The sequence below is a fragment of the Medicago truncatula genome, chromosome 2, assembly GCF_003473485.1.
Source record: "Medicago truncatula cultivar Jemalong A17 chromosome 2, MtrunA17r5.0-ANR, whole genome shotgun sequence".
Lineage (NCBI taxonomy): Eukaryota > Viridiplantae > Streptophyta > Magnoliopsida > Fabales > Fabaceae > Medicago > Medicago truncatula.
In genome coordinates this window covers 12,224,658-12,239,526 of record NC_053043.1, presented here as the reverse complement: position 1 = coordinate 12,239,526, position 14,869 = coordinate 12,224,658, and the positions used below count along the sequence as shown (strand labels likewise).

Below are 14,869 nucleotides of genomic sequence, written 5' to 3'. Positions count from 1 at the left end.
AATATAAAACATATCTTTTGTTGTATATTATGAAAATATCAAATTAGCATTGATTTGAATATGAAATATATCTTCTGTTGTATATTATGAAAATATCATGTCTTTTGTATATTTGATGTGTGTGTGTGTGTATTTTACCAAATAAATTTGAAGTATATTTAAATTTTTGAAAGATACATTTCAGTTTAAATTTAAGTAAAATCTCATCTAATATTATTTTAAATATATTTCACACAATAAATCAACCACTGAATTTCACACACAAATCTACAACAATTAAATTAAATTTCTCTCTTATACAACAAAACAGTCACTGAATTGTAAATACATGAAAAACAATTTAATATCCAAAAATATTAACACATTGTTCAATTGATTACAAATATTATAAATATAAGCACCACCGCTGCCACAAACACCATTGAGCCATAGCTTCAACAAGCGCGACACTATTGACTCCAAATGCTTGAAAAAGTTCAGGATCCGGTGTTGGATCATAACTCAATCATCTTTGAAACCAATAACTTCTAAATCGCTCAGTTATAACAAAACCTTATGGTTGAGAAGGAGGAAACAAAGCATTCAGTGTCCGTTGCTGATTCTTATTTGGATTTGGCTGGTCTTCGGCTTGGTTTTGGGCTAGAAAGTGGTCTTATTGTGGGAGCTGTTGAATGTGAGTTTGTTGCTCTTGGCTTATTCTTGTTGTTGCTGAATTTAAATTTGCTGAATTTGAATTTAAGCTCGATATGCGTTTACAACATCTGCTTCCATCATACGTTCCTAATTCCGTAACAAGGCACCAACGGTAATACCACATTGCATATGTGGTCGGATCAATTCAAAATCGTTGTGATGATGTGCATATAGTTCTTGGAAGAGCTCTTGATCAGCATGAGTCGAATGGTGGCAATTTCGAACCATTGTCAAATCTGTTATAAATGGAAAAAGATGAAGAAAAGTTGAAAAGCGGCTGTGTTTTAATGGTATTAAATATAAGTCTGAATCAATTGAGCGCTACTCTATTTTTAATCTTTATTTAGTGATTGATATTTGTATATGAATAACCTTGATTCACTTTCTTGCTTCTTCTTCTTCTTCTTCTTCTTCTTCTTCTTCTTTAGGTCTTACACTAGCATTATTGCAATCTTAAAAATGTTGAATCTTTTAAAATAAAAAGTATTATACATATATTTATGCATAGTTAAATCAAATACATATGTTTTGTAATTTTCCTGAATCATGTTGCAGTATAATGATTTACATGACAACCCTTTGGCATGCCATTAGTTTGCCTTTGACGTTGTTACCACTCCATTGTGGTGTAACATAGATTTTATCTATTCAAAATCTCATGCATATTGAAATTGACATTTAAAATATAGTACAATTGTTATTTTCATTTTTCTATTAACTTTAATTCTAATATAATGTGTATTAAATATGTCATAGGATTACTTTTGTTATAATTTATATTAGAAAAATAAGTAAAGAAGCATGCAAAGAATAATAGCAATGCCTTTGTAACTATTTTTGTATAAAAGATTGAAAGACAAAATTATCAAGTACCAATTATTCAATTCCAGTAACATTAATCTCTGCGCATAAATCCTTCATATTATATTAACATTTTCTTGTCTAAACTTTTTTATTCCTAAAACTAAGGTATCATAATCGGACAACAAACAACTTTTGAAATTTGCATCCTCTTTGAAACACAATGACAACAAACACAAATACAATATTTGAAACACAAGGACAATAAACAACCATAAATAAATATTATAAAATGTATCCATTACATAACAAATCAACCACTAAATTTCAGACACAAATCCACAACAACTAAATTACATTTCCCACTTATACAATAAAACAGCTACTGAATTTTAAATACATGAAAAGCAATTTAATATCCAAAAAATTTATTGATCAATTTATTACAAACATAGTACAATTGCTATTTTCATTTTTCAATTAACTTTAATTCTAATATGATGTGTAATCTTATTACCTATGCTATTTTCGTTTCCTCTTTCAAATCTCTTATACTAAACAACTATTAGGCAATGCAAACACTTAAATCCTAACTATCAAATCTAATATTTCTTTTCTTACTTCGTCTTCGATGTATTTTAGGGGTTTTTCCATTTTCTTTTAATTTTGTACATCGGTTTTGATTCATGCACTTACATTATAAAAATCAAGTATCCTTAATATTTGTATGTAAGATGATTTGGGATGGCAACAAAGTTGTCATGGGAATGTTACATGAAAATGACCAGCGAGTTTGGCTATAAAGTATCTTCATGATCTTTATACTAATTTTTCAATTTGTTTATTTATCCAATTTTTAATAGTGTTTTTAAATCACATTCTCCACCTTTCACTAAGAATAATTCTAATGTATGCCAAATGTTTTGGGTTTTGTTTTGTAGGTTGAAATTGTGTTACTTTGTAATCCATGAGACTTTCTAATCCACGAGGTTAGTTATTACTTTAGGTATGATCTTTTCAATATAAAAATATGATCTTTGTAATCCATTTGGTTATTTGTTCTTGTCAATATAATCTGTCTATTTTGCTGACCAATCTTTTTACAGTAAGGTTATATATTTGGTTGATGTGTAAAGTGAGATTGTATATTTGAAACTTTGAATTTGTCATCTTAAATTTAAACCATAATTATTGTGATCACTTATTTTATTTTCAAATACTTGCAGATATTTTAAACTTGTTGTGCTTAATTTGCCTATCGATGATTTGGACTCGCAAGACATCCTTGGCCTAGGAGCTTAATGATGAGCACAACAAGCATGACATTTGTAAGTGTGTATTTTTTATTATGGTCATTGGTTATTAACATTGTTATCTATGCATTACATTCAAAGTTAAGTACCTCATATTATGTGGAATATGTTTGTGATTACATTCCCATGATCACTAAATTAATTTGTTAGTTGTTAAATTGTATACATACGTGCTTGTGTACTATTATATGCAAAGCCCTTGAAACTTTATTGTTTGGAATCACATTAAGTTATGTAAAAGATCTTATTTATGTATATGTGCATGTAGAACTCTTAAATTTAGTCTTTAGCAACTTATAATATTGCAATTTTTGGTAAAATTTTATTAGATAAATAAATGCATAGCACTAGCGAAAATGATAAGGCATCGAAAGTGGTGGTTTATTTGGCGAGTAAGAAATGAAAGTCTATTTCATAATATTGTTCTTTCGACTTAGATGGTTGTAGAGAATATGTAACTGTTAGTGTGACAATGGTTTATTGGAATAGTTGCTTCAAATTCATGTATGTATAATGAATGGGCATGTGATCTTTTCAACTGCATGACAATGTGATTTTTTTAGGTATTTTCAAAATGAAATTGTTTGTGCAGCTGAGATTTTGATGGTACAATACTACAGCGGCAGCATAAAGGCATTCTTTCATTTTATTTTGTTCTCTGTTTTGGTATGCATGTGCATTGGTACACAATGCAAGTTTGAAATTTTTGTTTCAGCAGAGTTTTGTGTGTATGAAGGGTTTAAGGTGTCATAGGCTATTTTACAACATGTTTGGTATTGGGGTAGCAAAATGTGCAATTGAGGAATTCGATAGTACTTTTGATTGCATATTTTTTTTCTGCATAATACATAATTTACGAAGTATAGTGGCTTTGGCATAGGGAATGGACAGTTGTTGGTGCAAGGTCAGACCTATATTTATTTAAATGTTTATTTCTATCCGAAATGCTATTTATCTTCTGAGGCATTTAGCAATTAATTTTCTGTCGAATATTCTTTACATAATATGTCTATTTAGTGCGTATATCGGTTGATATGATATTACAAATTGTATGAATTCATGCGTATACTAATGAATAAGATATGAGAAGTTGCGACTATTACTTTGTTGATATATTATGCATATTTGAGCAGTGATATGTCTTGGTGTCAATCTTTTGACTGTTTCTTCTATTAGAATTTTATATTAAGTAGACTACTTATGTCATTTGGTTGCTCTTAAGTTTTAAAGCAAACAAAGAACAATAAGTAAATAAAGATTAGTCTTTCTTGAAACAGATTGTTATTTTAGCAATGATGATCATTTGGTTACCTTTTTTGATTGAAAATAATGGTAGTTTTTTTTTTTAATACAACATGTTTTTCAATATGCTTTTTTCCCCTCCTATTTGACATGACTTTGATTAATTGACTTCATCTTTAATGTGCTTTACTAACATTGAACATTATCTTTAAGATGTTACAATGAATATAAATATATTATCTTCTATATCACGATCTTTTATGAAGTTTATGTTTTTCGAATTTGTAGTAGTCTCTCAGACCATACCCAGAAGTACACCATACCCAGAAGTACATATTAGTGGAGGATAATAATAAAAATCAAGGCAATCTGTTAGACGTGATGGAGTATATCTACTACAATCAATTTTCTCTCATGGACAACTTTATGTTGCCATTTGGAGAATTGCTTCAAGAAAAGGCTTGAAGATACCGGTAATGGATGAAAAAAATTGAAGATGTAGATGTAATGTCAAATGTAGTTTACAATGACACATTTCATAATGTTCAATAGTTACTTACAAAAATGTAGTATTGAATTTTCATTATGATAGTGAAGATTGTGATAAAAATGTATTTAATTATTGTGTTGATTTTTTTTTTTTTTAAGAAATGCTTATCATAAGTATATGTAAACATTTTGAAATGAAAGGCAAAAAAATCCTAAATATTGGTGAGAAAAATTCCAATGATATGCTACCATGGTGGAGTTATGAGAGTCTTTTAAAAATAAAGATTAAGAAGTGAATTTTTGCCATACCTATTGTGAATCTAACAAAGTTGTAGATTGTATGACGAATGAAGTTCATAAATTTGAGCTTGACGTTATTGTCTTTGATACTCCTCGAGTTGGGTGTGCTCTTCATTTGAGAGTAAATATTGGTAAAAACATTCGTGTTTAGTTTTTTTTTTTTTTTTTTTGGGCTAACCACTCCTTTAATTGGGAAATTTTTTTTTTAAAAAAAAAAGAAGAAGATTTGTACCTACCTAAACGGTTCCAACTACCAAATTTAAATAGGGAAATATGTGTTATATGTTTCCCACTTCCACGTAAAACATCTTACAATTGCTAATAACAAACAACAATTAACATAATTCTGTCTTTGTTTCTTGGTCACTGTCTAGCCACGCCTTCATGTTCTTTTCTCTTTCATATGATTCTCTATTGCTATCGCTATTGCCACCCCCCACTCAATACTCATAACACTTCCATGGCTTCACGTTCCCCTCGGCTTTTATCACTTGCCAGACGAGCCTTTTCTTCTTCATCATCTTCTCAAGCTAATGGTGTTTCCTTAGTTCAAGGAGCTTCCAGAGGAATCGGTCTTGAATTCGTAAGAATGTTCTTACCTCAAAATCAATGTTTTTCTTTCATTCTTGCCATTCACTACATCGCCAAAAAATTTACTTTTCTTCATGGGGTGTCATTTTTTTCCTCTGTTTTTTTAAGTCTAGGAAGCACTGACACAGACACGAACATTGGACACAATTGTTGTGGGCACCGGCATGTCCCGGACCCCGGTGCTATATAGTTTTTAGTTAATGTGTTGTGTTTTGTATTGCATAGGTGAAACAATTGTTAGAAAAAAATGATGAAGGGCATGTTGTTGCTACTTGCCGTAATCCTGATGCATCAACTGGGCTACTTCGTTTGAAGGATAGATTTGATGATCGACTTCAAATTTTGCCTTTGGATTTGACTGTTGAAAGTTCTATTGAGGTTATGCTTCTTTTCCCATTCATTATTTTTCTTTCTTTTTCATTTTTACTTACATTACAGTATGTGTGAATTTAGACACCAAGTTGAGATTTGGTGACCCTTTTAGTTACAAGACTAGAATGTAGATGCTAAAGTTAATATGGATAAGGATAGATATGAGATTTGTAACAAGGTTTAGGAAATATGTTTAGCTAATATTTAGCTTTAGGTTTAAATATGCTATTAGTACTTGTGAATATGTCTCCTTCTATGTGGTTAGACTCAATTGGTTAATGAGCTTCAGAACAAATTGGTCGTAGAACACAAGTTTAAATCCTCAAACAATCTTTGGTCAGACTTTACTTACCTTCCAGATTCAAGACGTATTCCAGATTACTACAGCCTCTCTTCCTTGGTGTTGGAAGGTTAAGATGAAAAACAAAATATGTCTCATTTTGTATTTTGATTTTCTGCTATATGATTGAGTGACACTTCAACAATGCTACAATGGATAAGTGAGGCTGTGTATTCTCCAATTAGTAGCTGACATATGGAATCTTGCCACATTAGAATGAAATCTTGCCTCACTATAACCATTGTCATTCTTAGTTGTATCAACATTCAGCAGGCTTTTAAGTATCCACCTGGTACCTTTATCTTTTACATAAACTAATGCTAAGTCATCAAAATGGGGGAACGATTTCTTATACAAGCCTCGAGCATAAACGATATTGCACATATCCACCCGTATTTACTACCCCGATCAGTGATGTCAATCACATATCGCGTAAAATAACAATTTGTTCAAATTCTTCTATGTTACGGTGCTATAGTGCTGCTATAATCACTACTTGACAACACATTGTACCAAATAGCATACCGCGGAACTATAACCATTTGTTCAAATTCACTATAGCTGCTATTTGACAACACTGGCTCTGATTAAGTTAACCCACTTGTCAGTTCCAAAATGGGAACTTTTGTCTTCGGAGGATTAACAAATATAGCGGCCTTTTTTATCAAGCTGATGTTGGGTCATGATATTGTTGCTTTTTACACAATTTAACGTGATCAGCTATAGGCTTTGTTTAGGCATTAAAACGTCCAATTGTTAGATTTAAAAAATCCAAAAACCTATTCATTTGTTAAGCTTTGTGTATTCATAATATTTCAGGCATCTGCATTGTCAATAAAAGAGACATATGGCCATCTAAACCTTCTCATTAATGCATCTGGGATTCTTTCAATACCTGAAGTATTGCAACCAGGTAAAGATTTCTTTCATTCTTGGTGATGGACATAATAGAATATCGATCAACTGTATAGATGGGAGTGTGTAATGGGGGCTAGTGATGTATAACTGTGAGCTAAAACCATCTATTATCATGTTTAATGTTTCTTACAAATATGTGTTAGTTGATTTTATTAGTTATGTATATTATACAGAAACCACATTGAACAAATTGGAGAAGTCATCTTTAATGCTTGCATATGAGGTTAATGCCGTCGGTCCTATCTTGGTTATCAAGGTAACACCAATCTGAATTTCATTACAGTTTTTTTATTTGTTTATCTATTTATTATAATTTTAGAAGTAAAATTGGGTTCTTTATGTGTATGAGGTTATAGAAGCCTTGGGGCATGTAGTTTGAGTCAAAATTTTGTATCTAAGTCTGTGAATTTCTAAATCAGCACATGTGGCCTCTTCTTAAAGCTGGAGGTGGCATTGGGACAGAAAGAAGTGGTGCAGTTGTGGCTAGTTTGAGTGCAAGGGTTGCATCTATTGGTGATAATCGTCTCGGGGGTTGGCATTCGTATCGATCTTCAAAGACTGCTCTTAATCAATGTATGCCTCTTTTTTCTTGATCACTGTCCTGTTATACTCATTATGATAAGTGCATCATTGGATCATGAATTGGTAGTCCTCAAAATGCTATGTCTAGGCATTGGTTGGTGAAGTATACATCCAAATGAGTTTGATATCCGGACGGTTTGGATTAGTTTATTTGAGCTAATCTGCTGGCATAAGCACTTACAGAATTATTTGGGATAGCTTATGACATGTTCATAAATTGTTTTCAGTTTATTTTCATAAGCTATCCAGAATAGTTTATAAAAACAAATTATAGATTCTACGGCATCAATTTGACTTCATTTTATCTTTTGTTAAACAATGATATGATAAACTGTTTGAAATGGTAATCATTAAGAGCTTTTGTTTCCGCTTATATTCAAACAGTGTCAAAGACGATCTCGTTGGAGTTTGCGAGGAAGAAGGATCCAATCATATGTATTCTATTGCATCCTGGTACAGTTGACACAGATCTTTCTAAGCCATTTCAAAAAAATATTGCTAAAGAAAAGCTCTTCACCAAAGAGTACTCAGTCCAAAAGTTGTTACACATCATTAACAATGTGAAGAACAATGACAATGGCAAGTTCTTTGGTTGGGATGGTCAAGAAATTCCTTGGTAATCTGTCATATTTGTGTCAAATAACATAGCATGTAAGAATGATGATATATCTATAATATGTGTCAAAGCTGGACTCGAGAAAAAGTTACTTGAAAATTGTATCTCATAATAAAATTCATTGATTCATTCATATTTGTTGTTCAAGATAAAGGAAATACAACTACTTGATATGTTTTCTATTCTATGTTTACAATCATTTCTAGTAGAGGCAACTGTTACCTTGCAATGTTGTCAAAACAGAACTGGATCAGTCGGTTCAACCGGTTTAACCAGAAATTGGAAAATCTTCCGGTTGGTTTAACCATGACGGATTGATCCTTAATTTTTATAGTTGATCAAACCAAGTGGAACCAGATTCAACCAGTTTGAACCGTGGTTGATTTCACTACTTCTGCTAATTTGGTTCATCGTGGTTGAAATGATTGAACCAACCGAAAACCTAGTTGATTCGATTCGATCTCCGGTCTAGTTCTAAAAACACTCAAAGTTTAAACGTAGAAGTTGTAGTTGGGTATGGGAGAAAGAATATAGTGATGATAAGGAATTATTGTAATTGAAAATGATAAGATTCTAGATGATGCGTGCAAACTTTGAACAGTGTATTACTACTGTTCAATATTAATTCTCACAGCTTACAAGATGAATGTATCTTACAAAGACAAAACATAATAAAATGTAGAATTTTTTTACATGCGTAATATTTGTGAATCATGATCAATGGTAAAGTTAGCCATCTTTGTACGAGGAGGTCAACCTATAAAAAAAGTAAATAAATTATATTTTGAATGTTGTCTTGACAATTTTTATTATTAATGAAACTGTTTTTGTTATTGTTTAAAAGATCATAAATGTCAAAATAAGACATAATGCATCTATTAAATAAGTGGATATCTTTTAATATTTTTTTTTTTTATTTCTACTAGTTTTCAACAAATAAATTTATTCTCTCAAAAAAAAAATTATTTAGGGTTGTAAATATACTAACCTATTATGTACCAAAAAATAAATAATATACTAACCTATGAAAATAATTTTTTTTAGGGCCAAAGCTACCACACTCAAATGCCATATAGATTCACGATGTGATCGTATCTTATCTCTTTTTACTTAGTTCAGACACATAAATATGGAGGGAAATATTTTGGACCGTTTGATAGGAGTCTACAATCTAATCTACATTAGAAATAATTTATAATTTTTATTATAAATTTCTTGTTAAAGTATCTAACTCGTCTCGTATCATGAATTTGATAAATCTCATGTATTCGTGTATTCATATTGTATCACACTCGTACAACGTATCCGACTTTGTATTTAGTTGTCCATTTTTTTTTTTTGTTGGAAATTAGGTTTTGTGTTACTTTCCGTATATTATTATTGCACGGATATATTGAACGCTATGTTCGTAATTGATTTCTCTCCAAAAAAAAAAAAAAAATGTTCGTAATTGATTGCTTTTTTAGGTTAAAAGAAACCACTTACGACAAAACATTTCAGTTTCTTTAAAAAAAAAATAAACATTTCAGTTATTATTATTTATTGAAAAGGGAACTTTTCAAATAACGTAGTAAGTTCCCTAAAAAGAAAAACGTAGTAAGTTTTTTTCTTCTTTTTGTTTAGCTGAAAAAAAAAAACGTATTTAGTTATTAGGAATATTTTAGGGCTGGAAGTTTTTTTAGGGTAGTATTTCATTACTGAAAAACAGTTATTTTATGTTTCTCTTCTATAAATTGAAAAAGAAAAACAACTCTTCTATAATTGAAGACACTGAAAGAAAAAGAAAAAAATGGCTTCTCTACTTGCTGTAAAAGATTTTTCTCCAATTGAAGACGCTGAAACTATCAAGAATGCATGCAAAGGTTGTCTTTCTTCAATTTTGTTTTGTCAAAGATTGATGATGTTTCTACTTTCTAATAATACTTAACATATTCATGTCTAATAACAAAGGGAATCAATTTTATTCGAGGCATTGTCAGAGTACTAAATATGTTTTTTTTTTTTTATCGGGTACAGGATTTGGGACAGATGAAACTGCGATTATATCTGTACTAGCACACCGAAATGAAGCTCAAAGAAAACTTGTGAGGCTGGCTTATCAAGAAATTTATCATCAAGATCTTATAGAACAGCTCAAAACTGAACTTTCAGGAAACTTTGAGGTTAAATATATGTTACAATTCATAACACTAATGTTTTATAAGTTACCATTATTCTGTATGTTTTGAGTGAATATCATTCTAATTGCCAAAAATTTATACCATTGAAATTAGAGAGCCATTTCCCATTGGATAATGGATCCAGCTGAAAGAGATGCTACACTTATTAACGAGGCATTAAAGAAGGCAACACCAGATTACAAAGTGATTATTGAGATTGTTTGCACTAGAAATTCTGAAGAGCTTCTGGCTTTAAAGCGTTCATATCATTCTCTTTACAAGCATTGCCTTGAAGAAGATGTTGCCTCTCAAACCACCGGTGATATTCGCAAAGTATGCGACTCTTAAGCATAATTAGATTTTTATAACAAGAACAGTTTTGTTATGTTACATGGACAATGTTTTGAACAAGTGCAACAAAATGGAATGTAACTATTTTTCATGCAGTTGTTGGTTGCAGTTATAAGCACTTACAAGTACGATGGAGATGAATTTGATGAGAATGTGGCTCATTCTGAAGCAACCATATTTCATCAATTGATTGAAAAGAAAGCTTTTAACGATGATGACATTGTTAGAATTTTAAGCACAAGAAGTAAGAAGCAGCTATGTGTGACTTTCAATATCTTTAAGGACTTATATGGGACAACAATTAACAAGGTAAGATGAGTTTCTATACCATATTCCCAGAGAGAGATAGACACGTCACTGTATCGAAGAAATGATATTACGAATTTAAATTCATGCAATAAAATCAAGGATATCATGGAGTGAGAATCTGTTGTTTTCAATTGTAGGGATTATCAGGTGGTACAATTGATGAATACATTGGAGCACTGCGTACTTCGGTTCGTTGCATTGATGACAGCCGAAGATATTTGGCCAAGGTAACCAAAGTCACGAAAATTTTGTAGTAACCATTATCCATTTCATAATTTCTTTATTCTATAGTTTTTATTTAACGTATGTATATGTATGTTAACTTGATTTAGGTGTTATCTCACGCCTTGAATGATTTGGCAAATGAAGAAGATGCTTTGAGTCGTGTTATCGTCACTCGTGCAGAGAAGGACTTAAAGGAAATCAATGACCATTTTCTGAAGAGAAACAATGTCACCATTCATGATTCTGTTGCTAGGAAGACATGGGGAATTTACAAGACTTTTATCCTTGAACTGTTGGGAAATGAATAAGTTCAACTTTTTCGAGTAGAGTTTAGCAGAACTTGACTAGAATAAGTTTACTACTATCTCTAAGTTTAGCAGAACTTCACTAGAATAAGTTTACTACTATCTCTAAGATTTAGAAGAAAATAAGATAATTTTCAACATGTTTACCTGAACCAATAAACTAGCTTATTTTTGCAACCACAATAATGTAGTTTATCAACAGATAGCACACTTAATTCATGCACTTGACATTTAATCAAATTTGCTTTAACCTATGCATATCTATATTTCTCATGGTATGTTATCACTCATTCGTATTAATAAATTTTCTTCCTATGCATGTGAAAGTGTTAAGTAGTTGAGGAGATGTAAACCTTCTTAACTTACAAAAGCCAACTAACATAAGTATGCCCCTTTGGATTGGAGGAAATTTAAGTGTAATTCATTAAGCTGCAAGCCTAGAACTACAACTTTTTTGTTCAATAGTAACTATCAAAAGTAAAAAATAACCATAGTTCTGGGAAAATAAAAAGATAAAATCAGAACAACCAATCTATATGCTGCATCTTCTTTCATGTACTCAACATTGCAAAATTAAATTAGGATCACGCTATATATCCTACTACAGTATCAAAATGGTAAGTTCTGAACCACTCAAGTTATTGATTCACATCCTCATAGTTGCAATAGTAAGTGATCTATAATTAAAAATTCTATATCAAATGAGCCATGTTAAAGAAGTTTGTCCATCCAAACATGTGCAGCAACATTTTTTAACTGAAACACATACAATCACTTCACATCCAAACAAATAATATCCAATAACAAAAAAAAAAAGAGAGAACATCAACTACGTTTCAAGTGTTACTTTTATCAGAATTTGTTAACCGATCAGGAAGGGAAAAAATCCCTCATTTCGTTTATCCTCCTCAGCTATGTTTTCTTTTCCCTCTCAATCAGAGGTCCTCTACTGAGTTTTTGAACCTTTTGTTATATAAAGCCTCATCTAAAATTTCTTCACTTTCATTGATTACTAGCTATGTTACTCTTGCAGCGCAAGCAATGTTGTAAAGAATTTCAAGCTACTTACCTCAATTTTAGCAACCATCAACAGCCAAGATGATGATATCAATGTCTATATTCAATAATTTAATATAATTAAAAAATGACCAATGTTGTCGATCGTGAATAGTGGAAAATAGAGGACTGTTTAAATTCCACTACACAATGGGGCTATAGCGTCACTATAGCCACTATTTGACAAATTCATGTACTAAATACCGTACCGTATTGCGGAACAATAACGGGTTGTCTAAATTCCGCTATAGCTGCTATTTAACAACACTGAAAACAACTTTCATTGAAACACAGAACTCTAATATCGAAGTGGTCCACTTACAAATTTTAGAATATATAAAGACTGAGAAGTAGTTCTAAATAGATTTAGCAGATTCATGAAAGTAAAAAGTGACAACTTAAAGAAGGATCAAATTATATGATAAAACAAAACTTCACACAGAGATTTAGCAGGAAAACTAGTCAAGCCTGTTAAGTGAAAACAAAAACAGAAAAAGAAGATAAGAGAGAAATTACCTGCAACTACAGCTTCCTGAAGTTGGATTGTAACAACCAGAGATTTTAAAGTGAAAGTTTCCAATAAAATTAAAATCCTTACACAACATACATAAATTGAAATACAAAGTTTGAGAACTAAATAGAACTTTAAATAATGGAGGAAGGAAGGAGTTATAGAGATGAATATGTTTAGAAGCCAGAGAGAGGCTGAGCAAAACAGAAGCAATCACTAGTCACTACAACTAAAAGCTGAGAAACTAAAACCTGTCTTGATGCTAATGACCATGAAAATCACACGAACCAAACTCCGTGAGAGGTTGAGAACATAATCATAAATAGAGGCTTCGAAAGTATTAGATGAAAAAGGTTAATGTGAATTTACAACAACAACAATCAAGCCTTACCCCACTAAATGGGGTTGGCTACATCGATCAAATCATGCCATAATGTTCTATCATATACCATATTTGGATCCAAGTCATTAATCTCTAAGTCTTTCCTAATAGTTTCTCCTATAGCTTTTCTAGGTCTTCCTCTACCTCTTGTAATTTGACTATCCTCAATCTGATCTACTCTCCTTACTAGAGAATCTACAGGTCTTCTTTCTACGTGCCCAAACCACCTAAGCCTCTTTTCCACCATCTTTTCTACTATAGGTGCTACCCCAACTCATGACAACTAAAATACATGAAATCATTGTTATAAAATTCTAATCATACAAAACAAAACAAAACAACCAGGGAATTGCCACTTGAAGGAACCCAGTGAAAATTTTGGGAAAAGACTAATATTTATACCTATCAAATCACTCTAGCCCAAAATAAACTTTAAACCAAAGACAGACTCAAAGAAATGAGAAAAAGTAAATTCTCATTTCTTCCTACTAGATGATTACTCACAAAGCTGTGTTCTTTAATAATATCTAAAGTTCTAATCAGTTCTAAACTAAAGCAACAGTAAGATTAATTGACACAGAAGTTTTTCATTAGCTGTGCTCAAAACATCTTTTCAAACCTCTACTTCATCAAGAATCTCCAAAACTATTTCAACTCACCTTTCGTGTATTTGGTGCTGTAACTCCCATTTCCAAGATTCAACTTCTGCCATTCTAAAAGTTGTTTGCAAAAAATGTCTTATTTCAAACGGGAAAATGTGTTTGAACATGATTCTGCCAACAGCAGGTCTAGCTAGCTTGTACTTTCAAGAGGTTATAATCCAAACACAAACCACTTTCACTTCAATTCCACTTTCACAAAAACAACATAAACCAAAAACCAATTCTACAAAATCAATATCATTCAAAATCAAGTTTATAAACACTCACCCAAACAAAAACACTTATTCCAACCTCAACAACCCAAAGGTAACTAAAATCTCTAAAATCCCCTATGACATTTCAGAAAATGCAGAACAATTCGCTCATCACTCATACATATCACTTAATAACATTAACATAGCCACACCTACATACCAGTTTCTATTCTCCAAATCAACAATATCTAAAATCCAATTACAAACTCTGAGCTTGTTTGGATTGTCTTACTTAACCTTATCTACTGACATAAACACTTACGAAATAGTTTGAGAGAACTTATGAAAACAACTTATGACATTTTTACAAGTTGTCTTCAACTTATGAAATCCGTTTGTAGCCAATACGAAAAAATAATTTGACTTAGTTTAATCTTTTATTATAAAATAAAAATAGC

At 31.3% G+C, this 14,869-nt stretch overlaps 2 protein-coding genes across 2 annotated transcripts; both read left to right on the top strand.

Annotated features, from left to right (window-relative positions):
* Positions 1-5,151: 5,151 nt before the first annotated feature.
* On the top strand, positions 5,152-8,439 carry LOC25486347 (C-factor). Its single transcript, XM_013607621.3, has 6 exons — positions 5,152-5,421; positions 5,655-5,807; positions 6,961-7,054; positions 7,233-7,315; positions 7,479-7,632; positions 8,026-8,439. Exons 1-6 carry the CDS (start codon positions 5,242-5,244, stop codon positions 8,259-8,261), a joined length of 900 nt encoding a protein of 299 aa, XP_013463075.2. The 5' UTR covers positions 5,152-5,241; the 3' UTR covers positions 8,262-8,439.
* Positions 8,440-9,999: 1,560 nt separating this feature from the next.
* On the top strand, positions 10,000-11,829 carry LOC25486346 (annexin D8). The gene is made up of 6 exons (XM_013607620.3): positions 10,000-10,119; positions 10,274-10,419; positions 10,531-10,749; positions 10,864-11,076; positions 11,214-11,303; positions 11,409-11,829. The coding sequence occupies exons 1-6, from the start codon at positions 10,047-10,049 to the stop codon at positions 11,607-11,609; spliced, it is 942 nt and encodes a 313-aa protein (XP_013463074.1). The 5' UTR covers positions 10,000-10,046; the 3' UTR covers positions 11,610-11,829.
* Positions 11,830-14,869: the final 3,040 nt, after the last annotated feature.

Coding starts and splice junctions, on each gene's coding strand:
- LOC25486347 (XM_013607621.3), top strand. CDS start 5,242: ATGATTCTCTATTGCTATCGCTATTGCCACCCCCCACTCAATACTCAT. Junction 5,422..5,654: donor GAGGAATCGGTCTTGAATTC/GTAAGAATGTTC, acceptor TGTATTGCATAG/GTGAAACAATTGTTAGAAAA. Junction 7,055..7,232: donor ACCTGAAGTATTGCAACCAG/GTAAAGATTTCT, acceptor TATATTATACAG/AAACCACATTGAACAAATTG.
- LOC25486346 (XM_013607620.3), top strand. CDS start 10,047: ATGGCTTCTCTACTTGCTGTAAAAGATTTTTCTCCAATTGAAGACGCT. Junction 10,750..10,863: donor CCACCGGTGATATTCGCAAA/GTATGCGACTCT, acceptor TTTTTCATGCAG/TTGTTGGTTGCAGTTATAAG. Junction 11,077..11,213: donor ATGGGACAACAATTAACAAG/GTAAGATGAGTT, acceptor TTTCAATTGTAG/GGATTATCAGGTGGTACAAT.